Source organism: Rhinolophus hipposideros, assembly GCF_964194185.1.
Source record: "Rhinolophus hipposideros genome assembly, chromosome: 10".
Classification (NCBI taxonomy): domain Eukaryota; kingdom Metazoa; phylum Chordata; class Mammalia; order Chiroptera; family Rhinolophidae; genus Rhinolophus; species Rhinolophus hipposideros.
The window spans coordinates 78,596,850-78,623,561 of record NC_138056.1 but is presented as its reverse complement, the minus strand read 5'-3'; the positions used below and the strand labels follow the sequence as shown (position 1 = coordinate 78,623,561).

Sequence of the window (26,712 nt, the reverse complement as noted above, 5' to 3'; positions counted from 1 at the left end):
TTAGTAAGCTCTGCGGCATTCATATGACCCCCACACCATGCTTCCATCTTCTTTGGTCCATGGAGAAGGGTCCTGAAGGGGAGAGGCATCTGCCCCCTCATCTGGGGAGAGGGGCACCACCTTGGGTTGTAGGTCGTTGGACATTGTTGTGAAAGGGGTGAAAGGGTAGGGGGACGGGGTTGGGTACCCTGGTGTATGGTACAGATCTTCCAGTGAATGCAGTGAGTAGGACTGAGTTCCAGCTAGGGATGGCCCCCAGCTTGAACTCCTGTGCTGGGTGATGCTCCCTGATTCCAGCTGGGAGAGGCAACTTGTGCTGGGTGGCAAGGTCTGCAGGACATCGGTGGGCATAGGGTCTGGTTGGTTGAGACCATCCGTCACTGTTTGCTCCCATGAGTCCCTCTGAGGAGAAGGGAAAGGTCACCAGGGTTAGTCATTAGATGATACTCTGTTGTGGACAGATTTCCTCTCCAACCTGGGGTGTTGCTGGACTTAGAGTCCTCCCTCTGCTGTCCAAAGCCTTCTTACCACGCAGCCTTTCCCTCTGGTGATTGACACCAGAAGTGAAATTTTTAGTTCCCTTCTTACTCTAGAATTAAATTCCCTGTGTGCATTAAGATTCCTTTCCCTAAAAAACAACATTAAATGAGTAAAACACGAGAATAATAAAATGAACATTTACGCACTATTTTGACATTTGCAATGCCCTTACGTCAAGCATTCTTTTTGACTGTCACAATACTTGGGGTCCTAGAATGCCCTTTCCACAGTGGGAAAGTCAGGCCAGCTGCTCCTGGAAGGAGTGGGCCTCTAAACTATGTGGTGGGCTTTTGAAGGGGCTGGGGAGGCCACGGTGCCCTCAGCTAAGAGGTAGGAACATCTTTGGAGCTGGAAGGATTTTTGGTTTAACTCATGGCTGTGCCACTTACGGCCTTCCTGATTGAGCATCTCACTTAGTTTATTTGTAAAATGGGGCTTTAATAACTGCATCCTGAGATGTTGCAAATATTAAAGGAACAAAGGCACATAAAAGTTCCTGGCTGGAGTAGGTACTCAATAATGTCAATCCCCACCCCACCCCCTTTGGTCTAAAATCCCATCTTTAGAGATTCATTCCTTTGTGGTTGGAGGCTTTACAGTTTTCTGTAGGAAGGGTGTTAGTGTTCTTCAGATGTTTAAGATCTCACCTCTTTGAAAGGATTGAGAGAGAACAAGGTTCTATAAGGTAGAAATGTTGGGGATGGGGAGGCAGGGGACTGGAAGGGCAAGAGCAGTCCAGATATACCTGCCCTGGAAGATTAAAGCCTAGTGTTGTCTGAGGTGTAATTTCAGGGCTGTTTCCTTAGGCGCTGGGGGAATGATGGGGGAACATCTGGTAAAACCAATTGAGTATGAATAAAATGGATAGAAACCCTGCCCTATCAGTTGTCCTCTCCCGATCCCTAGATAGACTCTCTTGCTGGAGTGGGTGGTACGGAGCGTTATGGAAGGCTCCTTAGGAGTGTGTCCTGGCAGTACGTCCTGTCCTGCCATCTCCCAGGACTGCTGCAGAGCAGACTCACTGGTTTCCAGAGCGAGCCAGACCTGGCTTCAGCCTGGTTGCCAAGCACGTGGGCTGCCTGCCCAGCCCTGCAGGACCTTACTCCCTACCCATGAAACATCTGCATACTCACCAGCACCAAGTGTGTGGGGTCACTGGGGAAGGGCGGCGGCAGGAGCGGCGGCAGGGGCGAGGCGCTAAACAGAGAGCCAGTGTTGGGGTTCAGGGCCGGCGTTCTGTGGTCCCCGTAGGGCTCCGAGAAGTAGGAATCCAGGAGGGTCGGGTGGCTCTGCCCTGCGGAAGACTCGCAGGGAAAGGGCTTCCCCAGGCTGGAGGTGCTGGCGTCGTTTGCAAATTTGGTGTTGTGGAAGTCGGAGTCAGATAGGAACGATCTTCTGACACCATAGTAACCTGACATGATCGGTGAACCTGTTGGCAAATGAAAACAAACAGGCAAAACTTTCCTCTTGGGAAAGAAAGTCAAGGCATCTCTGTTGGAACTCCTTTCTCCACCTGTGAGATGGTGTTTCTTAACTATGCCTGACAACAAGGCTAACATTTAAATAGATAAATCTCTTGACACTGTTAAATCCTGCTGTATCACCTCTTTTAACTGGTCCAGCCCAAATAAGTGATAGGTTTAAAGTTCCTCTGCCTTTTGGGGATGAGTTCCCTTTAGATGGTCCAATAACTGTTCAATCATTCACTCCCTCAACATACATTTTCTGTGTCCCTTCTTTGTGCCATGCACTGTGCTAGAGAGGGGTTGGGCTTAACGAGAGAAGAATCCCTTGGCCTTTACCTTTTATCGGATGAAGCATCTTTTCCACAGCTTGGAGCTTTGTCCTCATAGACACAGGACCATTAACAAGAAACTGCTTCTGGGCATGTTATCTGAGATTCAGTGTCTCTAGATAAGGTGATGCTATGACCCCAACCCCCAATCCGAGGCAGGTTGTACTCTACTTTTCTAATTCTTTGTAATCTGACTGACTTTTAACATCTGTGTCTTGCACCTATGTAGCAGACATGGCTTGCTTGCTTTGGGATGGTAATGACTTCTGTTTAGCCAAGTTGGAGGACCACAAAAAGTGTTTCCTGGCTTTGAGGAGTCTCATGTTATCTGCTGCCCTCTTGTGGCCATACTGAGTCTCTCACTCAGCTCACCTGGGCACTGCAAGTTTGGGGAGAGAATGCCTGGCACAGAAAGTTTCCCTTGGTGCAAACAGGGGAAGAAACTGAAACTAAGAAGAGTCTTATTTAAGGAAAGGCCAGTGGACACAGAAGGGAAGAGATGTGTTTGCTAAAGACTTTCTGACTCTGTAGCTCATCTGTAGCAAGAAACACAGTTATATTTACATGTTCACGGGCATGGACTCAATCAAGGTCTATAAAACAGATTGTTTCACCCGGTGGCTGACGTGGTCTAACTAGCTAAGACCTCCACCCTGAGTCCACAAAAGGGCTGAGCTGGGAGGCAGATGCAGCGCTTCACTTACTGACCTGTCCCCAACAGCACTGGACCACTTCCGAGCTTTGTCTCTGCCCACTCTGCCCTCTCCTCTGTAGGAAGTCCGATTCATCAGGATGCCTGTCCCTTGTTATCATGACTCAGTCATACATTACTCTACACAGACAGCACGCTGGCATTTGACACATGATGTGGCACTTCGTATTATGTTCCCTACTCTCTCACCTGAGCTACAACCTTCTTTCCAATCGACCTGCAGATTCTACGGGGGCAGAGCTTATGTCTTATACATTGTCTGTAAACCCAGTATTTAACACTGTGTTCAGCAATTACATGTAAATTTATTAATTCAGAAGAAGAAATCAAAAGCCCTCATAGAAACTTGCAGCACGGTTCTACTCACCCCACTTTCATCTTAAGTTTTATAGCCCCAAGCCTCTAATCTGTTCATGAATTTGAAAGTTGCAGCTAGGGGTTTATCATACGCATTACTTCCCTAGAAAAAAAATTGGAGCAAATGAAAATTAATATCAATAAACAAGGTTCTGTTTCACACCATGAATTTGTATCCATAGGAGTGGTTAAGGCTGAGAACAAAATAAAGACTATGTAAATAAGGCTTTTGGGGTCTTAGTGTCTATATTTCCAACTTCTGAATAAAAACAACTACAAAGAAAAAACTCACTGCTCTCTTAAGCATATATATTTCTCTTTAAAAAGAGGAAGAATAATTGTAGATGGTAAGAGAAGCTGCAGAAATTTTCTTCAATAGAAGGGAGCCGATTCCAGTGACAGTGAATGTGATTGGGAAACAACGGAGAGACATTCAAACATCTTCTACTTCTCTTATTCTTTTCCCTTATCCATCTCTGAAAGTTACTAAAATTATTGAGAAAGCCTATGCCTCTCCTGGAAGGAATGTGTGTGTCTATGTACATGTGTGAGTATGCACATGAGAGTGCCCAACACTGTTATGAAGAATGCACCCCTTTTTCTATCCTCTCTGGAGTATTTAATGAAAAGACATATTGAAATGAATACAAAATGCCTAACTCAGTGCCTGACAAACAGAGAGCACCCTACAAATGGAAGTTCTTTCATCTGCCCACAGGTCTTTCTTTTTGCATTCTAAAGCAGGTCCTTAATCCATTGGATCATGGTACCAAAATTTTAGACATTTTAAAATTGTATCAAGGGCCTAAATGCTATTGCTTTTCCCCCATAAGCTTCTGCTAGGCAAGACATCAAAAGGCTACCTTCAAGACAGACTGAATTCTAAATTCAAGAATGACTTAATTAGGTCTTTCTTCATTGATTTTATATTTTAAAAACAACTATTTTAAAAAAGCCAAATTTTGAAAGTGCTGTGTAAGACAGTTATAAAATAATGGAAGCTCAAATGCCCCATTAACACTCAAAGGGGAATGAATGAATCGCACATTGCACTGAAGTACTCACCAGGCATCTGGACAAAGGCAGCTGGAGAGGAACTGACACTGCCCTGAAAGCAAAAAAGAGCAAGTGTTTCTTCTTTAATTGCAAGTTTGAATTAAAAAAAAAAAAAGATTAGAAATGTATTTTACAAGCTTTACTTTCTGATACTAAGAAATGTTATTTGAGGTGGTAAGGTGGGGGGAGTCAATTGAGAATAAGAAAGCAAGTTCCAGAGAACCAAGTTTTACAAGGGACAGAGTGGAAAGCAAAATTTTAGATTCTGGTAAACATGCCAAAAACCACCAGCTGGATGAAATAGAATAATTTATCCTTTTTTTTTTTTTTTTACAGCTTGCACTAATATCCTTCATCAAATATATATTAAGTATCTATCTATCTATCTATCTATCTATCTATCTATCTATCTATCTATCTATCTATCTATCTACATATGCTTGACATTAGGCTTCAACATTGAATGACCACTTTTTTGCTATTTGCCTCCACATAGAACTGAAATTCCACCAAGGGTCAGGACCTTGACTGTGACTTGTCCTCAGTGCCCAGAACAGTGTGGTTCATAGTCAACGTAATAAAAATATGTGGAATAAATATACAGTCTTCAAAGAGCTACAGTCTATTGAGCATGGGAGGCTGGGGGATGTTGATTGAATTCTGTCCCTGCAAAAGATGTATTGAGGTTGTAACCCTCAGTACCTGTGAATGTGACCTTATTGGGAAACAGGATTTTTGAAGATGGAACTAGTTAAATTAAGATGAGGTCATACTGGATTAGAGGGGCTCTAAGTCCAACATGACTGGTGTCCTTATACGAAGAGAGAGACACAGAGACATAGGCTCAGAGGGGAGAAGGCCCTGTGAAGACAGGCAGAAATGTCAGTGATGCGACCTCAAGCTAAGGAACGACAAGGATTGTCAGCAACCACCAGAAGCTAGGAAGAGGCAAGGAAGCATGGTCCCCTAGAGCCATCAGAGCGAAGCTGGCCCCGCCAACACATCGATTTGGGATTTCTAGTCTCCAGAATTGTGAAACAATAAATATCTGTTGTTTTAAGCCACTCTTTTTGTGGTAATTTGTTACTTCAGCCTTAGGAAATAAATATAGGGAGTGATGGATGATGAAACAGACAGTTCACTACAGTGTGAGAAGTGGCATGGTTGGGGAAAGATGGAGGGGAGGAAGGCACCTAAACTGGTATTAAGGATGGAGGAGATGATGCCTACGCTGACCTCTGAAGGAAGGGCACTCAGGTGGGTAGAGTCTTAAAACATACCAATGCAAATTCTGGCTTCAAGATGCTCAGGAAGAAAGTTCGGTGGTAAATGTAGCTGTTATAAAAGTTAAGAGTTCTCAATACCTAGTTCTGTGGATCTGAGCTCTTAGCCCTGACCCTCCATGTCCTATAGATTCTCAAAGCATGGAAGAGATTTTACAGAGTCTCATCCAACTACCCACTCAATGATGAAATCCTCTCCACATTATTAACACTGGGTGCATTTAGCTTCTAGTGATGAAGAAATAAGCACCCCTTGAGAAAGCCCATTTCTTCTTTGGGGTCCTCTGACTGTTACAAAGTAGGCTGAAAAGGGTCACTTTTCTTTTTTTTTTTTTTTTTGCATTTATTTATTTATTTATTTTTATGCTGTACTTTATTTATTTATTTATTTATTTTTATTTATTTTTTTGTAGTTTTATTTTATTTTATTTTATTGTTACATCCCTCACACCGTGAACCCCCCTCCCCCCATCCACCACCACCCTGACCTCACACCGAGCCATCACATTATACACATAAAATTATAGTTGGCATTCATTAATGTCCAGCCTCTGGTGTACAATGCCATGACCAGGCATAAAAGGGTCACTTTTAAAATTACAATCTCTTTAGTCCATACGGAAGAAGTTTAACCTTTCTTCCATTATGGCCCTTCAAATATTTCAAGACAACCCATCATTTCCCAACTGTCTTAATCAGTTCAGGCTGCTATAACAAATGTCATAGACTGAGTGGCTTAACAACATTTCTCAACAACAACATTTCTGGAGGCTTGATATCAAGGTGCCAGCATGGTTGGGTTCTTGTGGAGGTTTGAAGATGGCTGGTCTCCTGTATCTTCATGTGGCAGAGAGATCATTTTTCTCATGTGTCCCTTATAAGCACACTGATCCCATTCATGAGGGTTCCACCCTCATGACCCAATCACCTCCCAAAGGCCCCACTTCCTAATACCGTTACATTTGGGGATTAGATTATTAACATATGAATTCTGGGGAAACACAACATTCAGTTCATGGAGCCGACGTGGAATTCTATCTTCTCCAGGTGACATAGCCTCCAACCACTCAGAAGCAGCATAATGTTTAAGAGTAAAGACTCTAGAACCAGAATGTCTGTGTTTGAATCACAACTCTGCCTCTTATTAGCTGTGTGATCTTGGGCACGTGCGATTAAATGAGATCATATATGTCAAGCACTGAGAATAGTGTCTGGCATAGTGTAAGCAGGATATAAGTATTAGCTATTATCTCCCAGATGCATTTTTATATCCTTCAAATCTATGACATATTCTTCTAAACATGTTCTGATTTATGTGTTTTCTTGTTTAATAAGTTAACCCTTTTTAGTGGCACACGGGAACTGTTGGGCAGGTGGAGTCAGGCAGCTGTAGAGCAAGCACCTTGCATGGGAAGGAAAGGAGGCAGTGCTGAATTACAAAAGCACTTGTGTTTGGGCACATTTCCCCATGTTGTTATCCAGTGTTATCCAGTGTTTCCTTCCAATTCCCAGCTGTCTGGCTGGGTCTTTTGTTGACGGCCTGTGCCAAGGCCTACACCCTCTGGTTTCTTCTGCCTCACCATCCTTCTGTGTCAGAAGGGTGTGGCAGGGTGGTAGCTGTCCTGAGTGCTGTCTGGGGAGACGTCCCATTGCACATCTCCCACTTTCTCTCCCTGTCTGTTCCTCTTAAGCTGATCTGGACAAGGCTGGGGCCAGGAGGGGGCTCCTGTGAGAGGCAGACACACGCCCAATTTGATGGGCATAAGTTTCAGCATCCTATTCTCCCCTCAGCATCTGCCAGCCATTGTTTCATCAGCCTCCAGCCTCTACACAAGGCATGGCAACGTCTCAGTCTTTGCTCACACAGCCCCTTTAGCTTTTAACATCTCTGCTGTAAAAGCTTTCCTGTTTTTCTCTTCCACCACCCCACCAACAATCCCTAGGTTCTTCTTACACTCCTTCTTTTCCTTCTGCCCAGGTTTAATTATTACTGTGGAATTCCCAGCACTGTATCCTGCCCAACCCAATTTTAATACCTGAAGACTCTACATAGGTTTCACATATATGAGTGTAGTTGATTTGATTTATTATGTGATGAAAAGAAGACTCTTGTGTTTGTTTCTTCTACAGCCCACTACCTGCTGTGAAAATGAAACACTCTATTTCCATTCTTTATGGTTACCTAAAAAGTTTTACCTTGTGTATTTGACAAAGACTACAAACAATATCTTAAACCTCCCACTGACAGACAAGATCCTTAGAACACTAATTCTTACTACTGTTCTCCGAAGTTATGGGTAGGTTATATGCTTCCATTTTAGCTTGTGTTTATTAAACTTACACAAATTAAACATCATAATTATCATCATTTTATTAAGTAAATCTGTATTAGATTTACTTACATATTCATCATTTTCTTTGCTTACTCTTCTTCCAGACTTTTTCACTTAGATTAATTTTTCCTTCTTCTAAAGTAATCCTTTAGAAAATTCCTTTTACGTATGTGGTGTTGGTGGTAAATTGTTTCAGTTGTATCTGAAAATATCATTTCTTTTGCCCTTGTATTTGAAAGATAATATTGTTGGATTCACAATTGTGACTTTATAGTTATTTTTCTCTCAGCAATTTCAAGCTATCACTCTATGATTGGCTGCCACGATTGTTGTTGAGAAGTTTGCTATCAACCTTATAGTTATTCTTTGTGACAATCTTTCTTCCCTTTCTGACTGATTTTAATATACTCCCTTTGTCTTTAAGTATTCTCAAGTTCACCTCATTTTATTTAGAGGTAGATTTTAAAACATTTGTCCTGCTTGGTATAGAATGTGCTCCATGTGTCTGAGGATTTATGTTTTTCATAAGTTCTGGGAAACTTGCATCCATTCTCTTTTTAAAGATTGCCTTCCCTATATTTTCCTTCTGGGACTCTGTTTAAATGTGTGTTCAGTCTTTTACCTTTATCCTCTGTGTCCCTTAACCTCTCCTTACTTTTCATATATACACAATTCTCTGTTCTATATTTTGGCATAGCTTGATACAGATTTCTTCAAATCTACATCCAGTTCACTTATTCTTTCTTCAACTGTAGTTAATTTGTTGTTTTACTCATACATTGAGTTTTTAAAATTATTAATGATTGTGCATTTTTCATTTCTATAAATTCCATTTCACTTTCAAAAAATTAATAATGTTTGGTAATTGTTGATAGTATTGTTCAGTGTTCATTATTTATTAACTTATTGTATGTTTTGTATCTGGTAATTCTAATATCTGAAAGTTCTGAGAATTTAAATTTATTGTTGATTGTTTATGCTGACACTCATTCACAGTGGTTTGTTTCTTCACGCATTTGGTGATTGACATTCATATCTGGTTAACCTTAACCTGTGGAAATCTAGAGTCCTAAATTGAGGTTGCTTTTTTTCAGAAGATTTATGTATGCATTTCATGGGAGCCAGCTCCCTCCCATGTTCCCAGCTTAATACTGGGGTCCTAGGTTCAGCAACTTTACCTTGGCAAGAACAGTTCAAAGACCAATCTTCATACATAAAACTAATTTGGACACCTGGCCTCAGGGACAGGTGTCCTTAGTCCTTCAGTGGATATTCTGTTTCCAGGGGGGGTCAGTTTTATTGAGGTATAATTTATATATAATGAAATTCAGGTTTTAAGTGTACAATATGATGAAATTTTGAAAATGGTGACAAATTAGGCTTTCCTGGTGTGATCACCCTCTTATCATACAATATTTTAATTTTTGCTCAAACCTTTCCCCAATCGCCCATGTCCACCCTACACACCCCCACACTCAGCTTTCCCTTACTTCCTGCCAGCTCAACAATTCAGTAAAATGTGTTTTATGCAGGATCCAGTCTTGTTGTAGTGAGATGTCCCCACCGCTAGACTGTCTAGTCTGCCTGAAACAGAGTTGAATCCCTAAATATTAGAACTAGATGTAGATATCCTCCTGGTTTTTACACAGTACAAAACCTTTTATTTTTCCATAATTTCCAACATTTTCCAGCAGAGATTTAAGTTATAATAGAAGTAATTCATAAACACATACTTATAGTAATTTCGTAAACACACTGTTTGGCACATGGCCAAATGTGTTATAGCATTATTTCATTTAATTATCACAAAAACCCCAGAAGATAAGGTGATAGCATGATTCTCATCTTAATGATGAGGAAACTGAAACACAGAGAGTATAACCTAAGTTCTCCTGCAGGAGAGGTGGGTGGTGGTGGTGGGTAGGATCAAATTAGGACCTTTTGCCTTCTAAGCATTTTAATACTTCAAAAGTAAAAATAAGAAATCATCATAGTTAAAAAATTTTAGTACAAAGGAGGCTTTGTACTAATCCAGAGGGATCATATAATTATATAAAAGCTCACAAAGATGATTGAGTAGATTTATACTTCTCTGTCTGGTATCTATCTATCTATCTATCTATCTATCTATCTATCTATCTATCTATCTATCTATCTATCATCTATAATCTCCTTAGTCTTTCAGTGGATATTCAATTTTTTGAGTGGTCAGGTTTATTGAGGTATAATTTAATATAATAAAATTCGCAAATTTTAAGTGTACAGTTTGATGAATGAGAAATTTGACAAACTTGTGTAAGCCACCATCAAAAGCATGATGTAAAATATTTCCATAAAATTAATTATTTTGTAGCTATAATTAGTGCTGCCCTCTCTATGATATTCTGGGAAACAGATCAATAAATATAAAAAACAATGATAATGCGTTACTTCAGTTAATCTCACAGAACATGGAAGAGTTTTAAAGGGCCTCCATTGGGACTGGGAAGGATTTTACTGGACAGATTGAAGAACTTACTCCTCCATTCCATTTCCAGATTTTATAGGTTAAGAAAGAACAGCCTGAAACACGAGCCTTCAGCATGAGCACTAGTTGTCATTGCTCATGTGAAGGGAAAACACATTCCTTTCTTCCTTGTGCAAAATATTATACTCACACAGTTGCCTCTCACCATAAGAACCCTCCAGGAATAATATTGAAATTAATATTGAACAGCTCATAACTTTTGACCAAATGAGATGGTATATAATTTTTATTTTGCATACTGCAAACAACAGGATCCTGCAATGCCAGGTAGCCAAATTTAGAGGTTTATATTTGAATGAAATTTGCCAGTCTGCAACTTCCTGTAGCTAACACCGCAGCCTCACAGCTGCCCCAAAAGCCCCTCAATGAAAATGAATTAATTTGAAGTATTAGGTCACCAAGGTGGTAAAGTGATAAGAGTTTCCTTTGAGTACATTTATAGTCATTTTTATGACCCTATAATATTTTTAGGTGCCAACCAAGTGAAAGGAATATATTGAAACGTACTAAGGAAGAGATCTCTGACTAGTACAAGATTTTTCACTCGGCTGTGTAATATATTTTAAAAATTCTGACGATATAGTTTAGAAAGTGTCTCTTTAAACTTAAATATATTGCTATTACTGCTTAAATAATAATAGTAATAATCATAACCACTTGTGAATAGCTGGGGTCCCTTTTCAAAGAAGTCGCAATATTTTATATATTTAATTTCTCACTGTCATTATATCTATGGTTGGGAGAGAAGTGGAAGTGATGATATTATACTGAACATTCTGAAACCATGTTTTAATATCTGAATTTAGATGCACTATAGGTCATATGATTTTCCTCTAGCTTTGAAATGAATGAAAAGTTAATGCTGGATGTGACACAGTTAGCCTTTATATGGGTACCCAATGTTAAGCTGAAATACCTTTCTCTTCCAGAAGAAAATAGACAAAGAGAATTAGATGCCTTAGTTAATGTGACAAGTATGTAGTAGGACCAGGGGCATTCTGACTGGTGTGAAATCTTATACAGTGATTAAACTATACCGAGCCTGTTCTAATATATCTTATTAGTTTTGCAAAGTTTGAAACAAGTTTTGATTTCTGGACCATTTATCTGCGTTACATAGTTATTTAATCATAATTAGAAAGAATCCCCATAATGAATAGGAACTACAGTTGGAAGCATCTACCATGTGCCAGGTGTTTTACATAATGTTATCTTATTATAAAGTAGTTATTATCATTTCAGATTTACAAAAGACGAAAGCACAGGGAAGTTAAGTAATATGTCCCAAGTTACCCATCTAGTAAACTACAAAAGTAGGATTTAAACCCAATCTCTCTGACTCCCAAACTTATGCTCCCTTAACCTGCCACTGACATAACAAGCAGGTTCTCTGCAGTAGCCTTCTATCAGGTCACAGATATTTACTGGGCACCTCTGATGTGCAAGGCACAGTGCTGAAATTTGCAGGTGCTAGAAAGAATGCAACCCAACAGCTTAGATTAGGACCTACTCAGGGACACAAGCCATTTGTGGTTGATTAAATATGACCATAATTTTTTTTTTTTTTTGCAGCTCCTGCCATCAAGAAGTGGAATCTATACCTTTACCCCTTGAATCTGGGATGGTTTTGTGACTTGCTTTGACTAATCGAACGTGGCAGAGGTGATGCTGGGTGAGTTTCAGAGTCTAGGATTCAAGAGGATTTGCAGCTGTTACCTTCGCTTGCTTTAAATGTTGCATTACAATTTCCTCTTAAGGAAGCCAGTCTAGCCTCCTGGAGGATGAATGACGCGGGAGTGAAGCCAGGCAGCCATGCTGATGGCTAGCACCAACTTGCAGATGTGGGAAGGAGCTACCTTGACTTTCCAGCATGGCTGATGCTCCAGCTACATGCTACTGTACGAGTGAACCCTGGGGATACCAGCAGAGAAATGCCCAGTCAACCCAGACAACTGTGAGAAATCATAAACCAGTATTATCAACTCCTAAGGTTTGGGGGGTTCTTATACAGCACTAGGTAACTGACACAGACATACCCAGGACAAAGTAGCTCATGGCATAACAGCAGGTACCAAGTTTCCAGGTGCGTGGTCCATGCTACGCAGCCTCTAGAAGTCAGATGAGGGGAGATATCACTGTGCTAAGGATTTGAGGACTGAAGATGAGAGGATGCAAGGAAGCAAAAGGAAGCTCCTAGATGCAAGGCATTTTGTGAACCAAGCACAGAGGTGGGAAAGCACCTCTGCCTCGTATTCTTCAAGGAATGATAAGCAAGTTGGTTTGTCAGGAGCAGAAGTTTCATTTAATTTATTAAATAAAAATGTATTGTGTGTTTATTATGTATCAGGATTGTGGTGATTTCCAGAAATACGAAAAGGAGTAAGGCATGGATTTTGTTCTTAGGGAGCACACAGGTTCGTAAGGAACACAACTGCATAAATGTATACATAATTGGTGCAATAATAAAGATAAGGGTTAAGAGGACTAGCGTTTCATCAATACCTACTTCATGCCAGACTCTGTGTCAGGTACTTTACATATAATAGTGTGTTTTCCCATGTTCAGTAACAATTAACATTTGTGTGTTTTGCCCTGTGCTAAATGACTTACATGCATTATTTCATTAAATCTTCACTGTTAACCAATGACAAAGATTGTTGGAAGTTATTATCTCTAGATTACAGATGAGACAACTAATAGGCAGTATAAAGGACTTGTCCAAAGTCACAAAGCTAGTAAGTGACCTAGGCTGGATTCCAATTTAGATCCACTGTCACCTGTATTTAGTGTAGGTAGGTGGCGAGGAGTAAGGATGAGAGTAGGGAGTGGCTGTCTTGGGGGAAGGTGATGGGACACATCCTACTGTAGGTGATATCTGAGTCCAGTTTTGCAGCATGAAAGGTAATCGGTAAGCAGATAGGATCAGGGGAGCAAGGCAAGGCTTGAGTGTGTGGATAGCATGTCCCAGAATGTGTGTGGGAAGTGTGCAGACAGAAAAGCTGAAGAGAAGCTGGAGGAGAGTGTGGAAGCCAGGTTATGAGAAGCTTTTTTGAGCTATGCTGAGGAGCTTGGTTGTTTGCCCGGTAGCAGGCAAGGGTCCTTTAGAAATTTCTTAGCAGTGTAGACATGGTGAAAGTGGCATTCTAGGTAATTTAATCTGGTGCTGAAAATGACGGGTCAGGAATGGTTGGTGGGGTCAGTATCTGCTATTGTAGTTGAACAGAGATTCAGTGATCAGGGTCTGATGAGCTCTCCTTAGGGGCGGGGTTTCAGGAGGCTAGCAGGTGATGTTTACATCCACCTCTATCTGACTTTGTTTTGGAGACTGCCAAGGGCTGATACTCGCCCTGTTGGTGCTGAGGGCTGCTGGCCACCTGTCCCAGTTGTACCAATTCCCAGGGTTCTTTCTCTCTTTCCTTCTTTATTGCCAACCTCTCCACTGATACCTGTGTGTAAAGAGGGGACTAGCTGGTCTTCCTCATACTGCTCTATTTACAAAGAAAAAGCTGACATTCTTAAATGATTTAATAGTACATTGTATAAGCCCAATCCCAAGGCCAATAAGAATTTATGAGGAAGGAATATTGAAGCATATATCCTTAAAAACATTTCCCTTGTCTCTACAGAGCCTTGATTATAGGGGATTTAGCTCACAAAGGAAGAGCTCATCTGGTTTTGTGCAGCTTGTCTGCATTATCACTAGCCTCAGCATCAGCAGGTGCTAGGTAATTGCTATAAAACAGGATTAAGTGATTTGTTTAAGGCCTTCAAACGTATAGAGGTAAAATGAAGACTAAAACACATGTTTAAAGTCTCTCTGGGGGACTTTCCACGAAAACATTAATTTATGCATTTTGTAATCATGAATGTAAATATCTAACATAGATTTTAATGTTCATTAACTTGGTGCCACAACTTAATTTCTTCCTAATTTTATATCATAGCAAAATTTTGGAAGGTTGTACCTGAAACTTAGTGTGGTGACTCCTGGGAAGTAGGAGGAGATGTCAGGGAGGTCAACAGACTTCTGCTTTTCACTTTATACTTTTGTATTCTGTTTGAAATTGTACCAGGCATTGTTTTTGTAATTAAAACAACTAGCTAATAAAGGTTTAAAAAACAGAATTGTATATTTATTGTAAATCTCATTAAAAAAAAACAAAACTATGATTCCAAGGGTCTTAAAAAAAAGTTTCTGTTATATAAACTATTTTATGTCCTTTGGAAAGCTAGCATGGTTACAGAATTCCAACTTTCTGACAGTTTCTTGAAATTTTATGGTTAAAATTCTCCTGCTTGGCACAAAATTATGTCCAGGCTGTCTCTGTGAGGAAGTGATTTCTGTTTTCTGTTGCCTGTTACAAATTAAAACACATTTTTATTTTTTATTTTTTAAAATTTTTACCCTTGGGTTTTGGTGTGCCTTTGGAATCCTTTTCGTATTTATGTAGCTAAGTTAGAACAACAGGAGCCACTGGGATGCACGTTGGTAAGTGGTCCTGCATACTTTGGCCGTCACAGAATCTGCAGAACTTCAGCCCTGCCAGATGGACTTGCTGCGGCTATTGTGCTGCAAACCTGATTATTTTTGCAAGCTGTGTGAAAAAATTCCCCACCAGGAAATATTTTAAATTTCATGACATTAAAAAAACAAAAAAAAAACAATACGAAACGACAGTACCAATAGAACAGCTGAAAAAATAAGTTGCTTGCAAAAGATTCACCTTTATTATTATTATTAATTTCTCCAATTGTGAAGGAGCAGGTGGTTGGGTTGGGAACATAGAAAGCCTTAGAAATGTGGTTCAGTTCTCTAAACAGGGCAGGACAGAGGGCTAATTAAAGTCAGACAATGGGACATTTTGAAAGACTTAGGTAGAACATTCATCCAAATGAATGCCAAGGATATAAGGTGTACCTCTGTATTCAAACATTGGTATTTTAAGTTTATAAGGCATTACCTGCTCAGAAAATGTTTTTTTTTCTTTTTAAATTCTTTCTGGCCTCATGAAGAGGGTTAGTTGGCAATGCTAACAAGCAGTATGCAAAACACTGTGCTATGAGAGTGAGCAAAAAAGTGTGCTAGGGTACACAGGTTCCCTTTATCAATAACCTGAAAATATTACCAATAAATACATCCTTCTGCTTGCAATTCCGAAAAAAGCAGGAAGGGAAAATGAGGTGTATTTATTAAAGAAAAATTATGGTTTTCCCAAGAAATTTAGTAATTGCATACAAAGATACCAGGTACTGCTAAAAAAAAAATAAAAACAGTATAAGAGAAATAAAACAATAGCAAAGCAGGTAGACACATACTGGGCCATCTGATGACCATTTGCTGTGCCCAAGCAAGTGTGAAAATCTTACTAAAGCTGGAACACATTGTAGGATGGGTTCAGTTTATGAGAGTAGAAGAAATGAAAAATAATTTTTATGGTAAATTATAAGAAATCAGAGGAGAGCATGAACATTTCTTGTGATGGCAGTGGTACAGACTTTTGCACTCATATGTCTTCAGAGCTTGGGATGTCTGTCCAAAGCCTACCCTTGCTCTAACCACATAACATATATGTGCTCTCTTCTTAGATTTGCTAGTATAGTGATGGCTGCAATAGCTGTGATTTTGTCCTTGAATTTATGTATGGCCAACTCCCTAAATTTAAGGCATGAATAATCAGTTTATAGCCTTATTTATGTCCTGCTTCTTTCTTCTTTTGGCCTTTTCATTGTTGTTTAGCACCACCATTAGAGAAGAGAAGTAGCAGAATGCATAAATTGTTCAAGTTTTAGTAGGGTTTGGAGGGTATATCGTGATTAAAATTAAATTTTGATATTAGTAAAGGCTCCCATATATGTCTTTTATAAGGACTACTAAAAATTGGCTTAGTACTTAAGAATTGAGCCCATTGGTGGTCACCTTCGCTGCATCTTTTCCCATACTTTAATGAGAAGATAAGAGCATAAGGAAATTACCCTCCCCTTTCCTTAGTGGCTATTATATTTATTAATAATATGCATATGATTCTTTAAAGTGTAAAATTATGAGCGAATGCTGGACACCAAGGAGGTTGGGAGAGCATCTAAAATGTGGATCCCCAGAGACAGCAGGTCAATGGAGCTGGTAAGCTCTATGTTTTCTTGGGCTCAGGGATCTCTTCTAGCACTCAAAAGGGAGCTGATTATGATTTCTGCCTTCTCAAGAGGGAGAAGTTGCATTCTCCCTCCAGTCCCAAGAGTGAGCCATAGGATACCAGCCTCTCAGGTCAGCTTGGCAATATTCAGAAAAGAAGTCATACTTCATCAGAAGGTATAGCAGGAGAGTAAGCTTCAGGCAAGAAGAAAAGGTCAGTGCAAAATGGGTAGGGCAGGCAGGCCCTAGGGACCTCTAAGAGAACAGCAAAGAGGCTTCTGCAAGGTCAGAATGGTATGTTTTCCTCTTTTCCAGAGGGGACCAAGTACCACAAAGTGCCTAAGAAACTAAGGGGTCCAGGAGTGGTGGGGAATGGCAGAGGGGAACTATAACATGAAAGCAGGTTCTGGGACAAAACTACAGATAGGTTTTAGAAAGAAATTAAGAACTTGTATCTAGATGTCTGGGTATTGGAGGAAAGAAAGGCTTGGGTTCTGATTTGAGCTGGGTGTAGCATCATCCGAGCAGTCTACAGAATCATTGCCGGGCAGCAGACATGAGGTGGAGAGTGAACCAAAGTCATGTCTGGGGCCCAACATCATGTATGGAGTGTGAAGTGTGAGATGAGCATTGAGCGGAGGACCTGAACGAAGTGGTTATTCCAAAGCTAGTTTTTCCCTGGACCAGAAATGTAAATTTAAGAAGTCGGTACATTGGGTAAAGACCTTGGAGTTCAAAAAACCTGGGTACAAATCTTACCTTCACTGCTTTCTGAGTCTTAGTTTCTGCATCTGAAAAATAGATGAGTGCCACCCTCTTAAGGCTGTTGTGCTTCTTGTTGATAAATGAAATACATTTGAATGTGAATAAATGAAAATATTTGTGAAGTTCCTATTTAAGAGTTTAGAAGTAAATGATAGCTATTATTTTCAAGAATTATTATTTATCCCAGAGAAAATTTGAGGTGATGAAAGGGGACCCAGTCCTAGAAGTCATCCCAATTGTCCCACCCATGACAATCTTCGACCAGTTAGTGTCACAACATTGGCATGTCATATAATTGTTCTTGTGTTTTATGTGATTTTTCTGTTCCCTATTTCTTTTGCAACCTCAAACTGCAAGAGTCTAGTTGAACTAGAGGAAAGGGGATTTACCATTCTCGGAAGAAAGAGGGTGTTCAGGTTGGCCTTGGAGGTTGGGGGTAGAGGTGCCTGTGGATGGGACATGCTCTAAAGTCAGGTAAAGCTATGAAGTCAGAAAGAGAAAAAGCTGTACCCAGTGGGGAGAAGAGGATACATTAAAAACATTATGAGAACCAGTCTCCTCCCATCTGCACCACTCATGAGATTATATGATCCTTTGTAATTGAGGTAATGTTGGCTTAAAAAAGTAACATATTCATTAAGTAGGTAAATAGGTAGCAAATCCTGACTAAAATGTTAAGACTTTTCTTTCCTTCTCCTGCCTTTTGAGGCTGGAGCATTCATATAATAGTAGCCCATGATGCGTAAGTGTAATACGTGTTTTGTTATCCAAGAGTAGTTAAGTCTTTGGATATTTATAACTGCAGAATGGGAGCAGTTGAATTTATCTTAATGAAACGCCCCAAGTTGGAGCTTTACCTCTAGCCATGCTATCTTGCAGAATGGAGCAGGGTGACATTGCTGAGTCAGAATAAAAATAAGGTTCCTAACTGTGGCTTCTACTGTTTTATAGTTTAATTCCTCATAATGAATCAATATTTCAAACCTACAAAAGTCACCCAATAGCCTTTTTAATAGTTTGACTTACTTATATAATGTTAGAATCTATAGTAATAAAAACAGGAGTATCTAATGCCCAAGTCTGCTATCCAGAGCTGGCCACAGTCTTGTGGATACTTACATTTGGGCAGCATACTTTCATTGTAACGCTTATTTAGCATTAAGTGCTACCATGTTCCAGGTACTATAAAAACCATAAAAGCTGCCTTTCGCCAAGCACTTACAACATGCCACGTAACAGCGGTACCAGGGGCTTCATAGACACTATCTAATTTCATTTTCATGCCAACTGTATCCCCATTTGCATAGGAGGAAACTGAGGCCCAGAGAAATTAGGCCACTTTCACTCATTAGAGTCAGATCCTCAGTCTGTCTGATTCATAAACGCAAGCTCTTAACCATTCTATCACCCTGCCATTTCTCCTGGACTGGAGACTCCAAAAGGAATAAATGGAAATTGAAAGACATTAGTCTGTTGGGAGAGAGATTTAAGAAAACAAGCAGTTATAGGGCAATATAATAAATATTTTAGCAGATAAATATCCTGGAGGCTCTGGGAGTAAAGGAGAATATCTGAGAGATCTTAGAAGGCAAGACTAGAACTGAATTTTGAAGGGTCATGTACCAGGCCAGAACTTTCAACCGTCTGTTTCACTTCACCCTGCAGACCAAATTGGTCCACCCACTGCATGTCACAACAGAGTGCCACCTCTCTTTTTAGACCACTCCATGTGTTTTGTTTGGACTCCATCCTCTTCACTGCTCACCTGAATTATCTTCTACTTTCCAATTTTAGCTCAAAATTCCTCCTCCTCCAAAAAGTCTTCTCCCACCCACCCTGTCCACACTTTGCTCCCCCTCTTCTGAACCCCCACAGTGCTCATTGACGGCCATGATCACACGTTCAGATTGGAGCACACCCATCTTTTTATTTTTAATTACTTATTTCGTGTGTAAATTGTTCTTCCACAGCTGGACTGTACATTTCTTCAGGTCGCATAATTTCTTACATCACTTTGAATTCAAATGTTCTTTGCATTCAGTCAGTATTTAATAGCAATAACATTGATTGAGCACATAACCGTGTGCCAAGTCCTTGACAAATATTAAATCTGACCCTTATGATAACCTTGCAAGGCGGTACTATTTTCTTCCTTTAACAACAAGATTAAGTTATTGTACAGTTGGCAAATTGTAGAGCTGGGATTCGAATTCGGGTCACCTGGATCCAGAGCCCAAACTCTTCACCATGCTATGCTGCCAGTGTCTTAGATGATGAACTTCACACGCAACCTAAGTGTAGGTTACCAGACGAGTAATCTGAAACATCAGTTCTAAGATGCTTCACCGTGGGTATGAGTTAATTCTCAGAAAGTCAGATCTACTTTACATCCTAATCAGTGAAATGGGAACATTTGAAACATGAATAACAATAATAAAGAAGATACAGGCATGGGATAAACTTTTTAAAGTTTGGGTATTAAAATTGAATACTGACATGGGAGGGACTCAACTCTCTACTTCTACCGATAAGGAAACTGAAGCCCAGAAAGGAGAAAAAATTGTCTGAAACCACTGATAGCCAGAAGGAGGGGTTCAAACAGACTGAAAAAGGAGCAATTTCTCTTTTGGTGTGGAAGAGATGTCTTGGATGCATCTTCCAAACCTTCAGGGAAATCAAATACATTCTGAGATGTTACAATATACAGTTTCCAATTGTGTGTGGGTTTTTTTTTTTTATATTTCCCAAGAAATCCAAATGCAAATCACAGATATGGACATCACGTTTACACTGGGAAGTAACTGAAGAATACCTGTGATTGGTGCCACAAAATAGCAGCTGGATATATAACTAAACAAACTTCTAACTAGCAGTCCTGATGGAAAGACAGACAGTTATTAGGGATGGAGCTAGGCAATGCACATCTGTTCTGCAGTTAGGGTTTACACCTCTCAACAAAGATCAAACATGTTCAATTACTCTGTGCCATAAAAGCATGATATGGCACCTATTTACCGTCTGTTCCTCCAAATTTTCCCAATCAGTATATACTATTGTCATCTTTCTGTACTTACAATGGTTTCCTCCCAAAAATAATTAGGAAAGATTTTAACCAAGATGCCCAGCTGACAATATGGTCTTAACCTATGTGTTCTTGAGATTTTAGCAGCTAATTTAAATGTAAGGATTTGGGAAGATATAAAAAGAGAAAATAATTGTAAGTAATTATAATTTGCGAAGCAAACACTTGAGGTTGGTATAAAAGAATGATGCCAAGTAGAAAAAGTTAAATTTTGGTCTGTATATGTATAACAGGTATAATTCAAGTTTAATATAACCCAAATATATTTCCTATTGGGCTATACCTCCTCAACATTTTCCTCAGTTCAGACTTTCCGAAACAACCACCAATCTTCACTTATTTTTCCTCACCTTCATGTAGAATATTAAAATAATTTTCATAGCCATTTCCTTATTGTTCTTCACTATAGCATTTTGATGAATGTGCAGAGCAGGCTAGCTATTAGCGAGTCCATAAACCAAAAAATTAGATTGAACATCAGATCCTGATTCCCAGGCCAATTTTTAATCTCCCCAAACTACATAATTTTAATTCCAAACTGATTTTTATCCTACTCAGCAAGTTAAAATTCCACCCCCCTCATGCCAGCTATTGTATATTCAATGATTTTAAATCAATCTTTATAATAGCTTAAGAAAAACTTGATTGGAAAGCTCAATAGCCTGCAAATCTTTCATTGAATTTCAAAGCAAACTGAAAACTTGTGGTTGTTAGGTGTATATTGCCGCTGCTTCTTGTTATTCTCTTTTTTCTTTACTATAGATAATTCAGAGTTCATTGAATTTTGTGATGTTATTAACATTTTTCAATGATTAGCTTTTTTTGGAACTCAACTGAAATAATGTAATTGAAAAAATACAACATAAACCTACATCAAAAGTTTATACATGTTTTGGTACTAGATGTTGGTGAATGGCTCATATCTTAAATATTCTGGTAGAAGACCTAGTAGTATAGTAAAGAATAACAGAAACATGAGAAAGAAAGAGAAAAGCCATTACTTAAAAACAGATATCAATGATAATAGTGTGAAACCACAGAGTTATGGTTACAATGTACAGAAGTGGTTTTAAATCCAGTCTGGTGAAAGTCTTTTTTGATGCAAGGGATATCCCCCACCCCTCCTTTAATTCGTACTGCAAAGATGTGAGAAACATTTCATTGTATCAAAAACAGATGTCCTTGACAGAAATTGTGGAACAACACAGCCAGTATAAATTTATCAAAGTATCACCACAAGGAACAGGGCAGCAATTTGGACATCGAATAGGAGCTTCCGAAAGAATACTCATTCAGGGGGACAGTTATGTGTATTATGTGTATTAGCTTCCTAGGGCTACTGTAACAAACCACCACAAAAAGGTGGCTTAAAAGGACCGAAATTTATTTTCCACGGATCTGGAGGCCAGAAATCCAAATCAAGATGTTGGAAGGGCTGTGCTCCCTGTGGGACTCCGGGGAGAACACATTCCTTGCCTCTTTCAGATTTTGGTGGCTGTCTACATTCCTTGACTTGGGGCTGCCTGACTCCAACCTCTGCCTCTGTCATCATATTGCGTCTTCCTCTTCTGTGTGTCTTCACCTCTGTGTGTGTGTCTCTCAAACTTCCTGTTACAGGGATACATGCGATTACATTTGAGACCCACCCAGATAATACAGGGTAAGTGTCTCCTTTCAAGATTCTTAACTTTATCACATATTTTGCCACATAAGGCAACATTCAGAGGGTCCAGAGATCTGACGTAAGATGTTGGGAGGTTCATTTTTCTGGCCAAGCACAATATGTAAGGTGAAACTGCATGGCAGGGCTTCCAATCTCCTCACGTTAGCCTTTGACTGGTTATTGTCTATGTTGTCAGTAGCAAATTTTGAAAACATTTTAACAAATGATCTGAGATATCTGACTCATTGTCACCTAGTGCATTGGTATAAAGAATAAGAGGTACTCTCAGTATTACCCATGCAATTAGAGCCCCCCAAAGTGCCTGCCAGTAATGTGAGTCTCCAGGATCCCTGCTCATTGGGTTGCATTTGCAACAGGCACAGAAATAGGTCATTAAGAGTGGATGATTAATGAATATGATATCCTTCTTAGAATATACAGATATTCTAGAATAGTGGTTGAGAAGGTAAAACATGAGCATGTAGGCAGTCAGGTCAATTCTTGGAGATACCTAAAGTCCAAATAACCACACTTTGAGTTTATATGCATTTAATTACCCAAATTTAAAAGGTCATTGAAATGAGGATGAGAGTAAGATACCAGCGTTTAGACATTGGATAATGTACGTGGACATGAGGTTAAGGCTAAGTTCATACGGCCGACGTACCTGATGCCTGAGAATAAGTGCCACAGTCAGAGCTGGTTTGCACATGTCTAGCACTAGAAGTTCTTTCTACATAATATATTTTCTTATGTTTTGATTTTCTTTGTTTGCATGTGCTATGATCTGAATGTTTGGGTCCCCCCCCAATTCATATGTTGAAATGCTAATGCCCAATGAGATGGTATTAGGAGGTGGGGACTTTGGGAGGTGATTAGATCGTGAAGGCAAAGCCCTCATGAATGGGAGTCATGCTTTTATAAAAGAGACCCTAGAGAGCTCCCTAGGCCCTCCCACCATGTGAGGACGCAACAAGAAATCTGCAGCCTGGAAGAGGGTCTTCACCAGAATACAACCATACTGCCACCCTGATCTAGGCTTCCAGCCTCCAGAACTGTGAGAAGTATAAGCTATCCAGTTTGTGGTATTTTGTTATGGCAGCTCAAATGAAGACAGCATGAATCTGAGATTTTTCCACTCTAGCCCACATTGATCTTTCCTTTTAAAAGGAATATAGAATTAGAAATCAGAAAACCTGTCACTTGCTAACTGTGCAGCTTGAAAACAATCACTTCCTTTCTTTTGTTCTCAACTTTTTAATCTGTTAAATGGGAAACGCCATAAATATCAGTCTCACAGGATTAGTGTGTTTATCAAATGAGATAACACAGAAGGAAGTGCACTTTAAACTGTCCTTATGTAAATAGCATTACAGACTTCATACCGCATGGCCATGCTGGCTGGTCTTTTGTCTTTAGCATTCAGTGCAGTGCTTTCAGTGTCACGGGGCAGGTAGAAATACCCAAGAAATTCATATCTGGGGAGCGATAAGAGCCTTGGCTGTGGTGTGTGAGGATTGGATGCTTTGCTCTTTGCTCCATGGTAAAGAATCACCTAAAGGAGCTTGTTACCAATGGCCATTCCTTGGCTCCAGCCCAATAACTGTGTTAATAGACATGGGACAGGGACCAGGAAGCTGCATGTTAAAATTAAATCAAATAATGTGGCTTATTATTAATTATGCTTATGTTGTTGTCGCTCTTTAAAAGTAAAAACTTATCAAACATGAAGAAAACACACTATGTGGTAGTCACAGATCTTGAACAAGAAGTTATGTTAGGCAATGTTTTAAAGAAAACTGTATTTATATCTACCATTTGGATATATACCTTCCTGTATTTTTATGTAACTCTGTCGGGTATAGGGCCTTGTCATTTGCTTCCAGGTATTGATGACACTCCAAGGGGTGAGTTATAGCCTCACGTACATCAGGCAGACACAGTATCTGCTCCTCGTTTATGGTGTTATCCTCATTGTGACGCGTGTCTTCCTAATTGACAGCATGCCTGGAATTTGCACAATTTTAGTTATAGTGGCTGCCAAGCAGTTCACATTACGTCCATGAAGCTGTGGTTCATTGAGAGAAGACTCTGGATTCTCTCTCTCTCTCTCTCTCTCTCTCTTTCTCTCTCAGCTTGATTGGTTTGGATATTTTTAACACACACTGATGATTTTGAGCAGGTACCATGAGAAACACTGCACTAGGAGCAGACAAGGAGCCAATTATTTAGATTTCTCTTTATTAGCTAAGCTCCGTTTGTTGCACTAGAAGAGAGGAGATGATTTAAAAGAAAGGGAGGCAGCAAATGTACAGAAAAGGTGTTGTTGGATGGGAGGAATTGAATCTGGGGTTGTTCACTTGAAATAAATTCTACAAGTTTGATTTGAGAACAGCTTTGTCTGTGGTGCCAAATTTCTGAGCAGACGCCCCGGGGGGCCCGGCACCCGCCGAGCAGAAGCACTGGAAATTCTAGGTACTGTACATGGTTGTCTCAGATATTCCTGGCCTTCTGCTCTTAGGTCCCGCACCCAGCAGGACAGATGCCTGACATTCATGTTGTTATGTTTTACCTAATAGAATAATGATTATGTTATATTTTACCTAATAGAAAAATGATTAGATACCCATCTTTTACAGCCAATTGCTATTTCTACTCTAGAATCATTTTGTGCAGGTACATAAATGTTTTAGGCATAGAATGGTGCTATTGATGAAGACACGGATGGCAGATAGATGTTTTAGATTTAAGACATCTCCTACTAGGATTTTATTATCTGACTTTGCATTTTACAGAGAGGATTTGTCTAAGTTCTCTTATCAGGTTTAGAACAACGTGGATGAAGGCCAGCATTATTTCCACCAACTGAGCCTTTGTTAATTCCTGACTGGGGGAAATGAAAAAGGACGCATTATTCTTTCATTGCTACTATTGCCAGCCAGTAAGTTCTTGGTAGAGCTCTTGGAATGTTTGCTTGTGGCTTGTCAGATGTGCCGTAGTGTTAATAATAGTAATTCTATTGTTTGTGCCAGTTGAAGGAGGGCTTTGTGATGGAGAATACCAGACTCAAGAGGTGAGAAATTGGTGTGTACATAAAGGAGAGGGGAGAACTAACCTTAATAGAAGACTAAAAGCCCCAAAGACTACAGACTGTATTAAATTGAGACTTACATTAAATCTTGAGTTGCTTGTCTGCCTGGATCGCTTTTCTGCCAGTAGGTCTTTGACTGTGTGCTTCACTCGCACACCTTGATACACTCGTTTGCTGTAGTCTCCTGGGACTGAAGCAGATGGAATAGTAACAATGAAATGCGGACGGAGTGATCAGGGTAACCTCTGGAGGAAGGCATGCAGGGCTGATCATTATGATGCTATTTTCTCGTTAGAATGATAGACCTGAATTTGAAGTGACTTCAGTAGAGGTCATTCAGCCCCATACTGGTCCTTGACAGAAACTCATCCAAGCTCTGCGTAAGCGAAACACTATTCCGTCTTCTACACAACAGCTCTTTAAAATGTCCTCTTTTTTTTTGTACTCTGGTTTGTCGAGATTTACTCCAGGAATACTTAAAATTTATGCTTCCATCACAAAATCAGGGATTTGATGCAACTGGAAATCACGCTTCTTACTACATGATGCAAAAGTTGGATTTGCATGATTCAGGTTACAGAGACACAGTGTTCCTGCTGTATAGTAATTTTACCTGACGTGGTGAGCAGGTCAACGGGACTGTTTTAAGAAGATTATGTTCCTAAGAAGAAAGTCATTTGTTTCTGTTTACTGTACTAATTTATGTATTTTTTATTTTTGAAAATACAGTGATTCAACATGAGGAGTTGCTGAGTTGAAACTAGGCAAGGATAAGGGAAGAATCATTCATTCAACAAATATTTATTAAGCACTTACCACATATACTTATTGAACATATTATAGTGCTTGACAATTTACATGTATTATTTCATTTGATCCATTTTGCAGATGAAGAAACTGATGTTGGGGGCTAAGTTATGTTGCCAAGCTCTCACAGCTACTTATCGGGTGACTTAGTAGCTGAGATCCAGATGTAGGTCTCATTGTAGCTCTAACGACCACAAAAATTTGCCATTTTTACCCTGAGGAAATTACAGAGAGATAACAGACTATGTTTCTTCAAGGTTCTGAAATTGGCAACGTTGCTTCTAGGGAGAGTGAGTTCCTTGTCACTAAGGATGATCAAACAAAGACAGGAGAACATTTTGTTTGGATTATTATAGAAAGTCTTTAAGCACTGAATTAGTAGTTGAACTAGAGGAATAATAAGATATTTTCTAACTCTGAAATTGTTGTTCTATAGAAGGTTGGATGGCTTCAATTCATTGAAGTGTTCCTGGCTTACCAGACATTTCAGCTGGCGCAGAACTCAGCATCAGTGAGTGTGGCAGAACATACTAACATATGCATACATGTGCATTAAATATATAACCAAAAA

The 26,712-nt window shown here is 39.7% G+C and overlaps 1 protein-coding gene across 1 annotated transcript; it reads right to left on the bottom strand.

Moving 5' to 3' along the window:
- On the bottom strand, positions 1 to 25,522 carry POU2AF2 (POU class 2 homeobox associating factor 2; the record flags this gene model as incomplete). The annotated part of the gene is made up of 4 exons (XM_081062391.1): positions 25,415 to 25,522; positions 4,470 to 4,512; positions 1,674 to 1,969; positions 1 to 402 (listed from the first exon to the last, which is right to left on the bottom strand). Exons 2-4 carry the CDS (start codon positions 4,474 to 4,476, stop codon positions 1 to 3), a joined length of 705 nt encoding a protein of 234 aa, XP_080918517.1. The 5' UTR covers positions 4,477 to 4,512; positions 25,415 to 25,522.
- Positions 25,523 to 26,712: the final 1,190 nt, after the last annotated feature.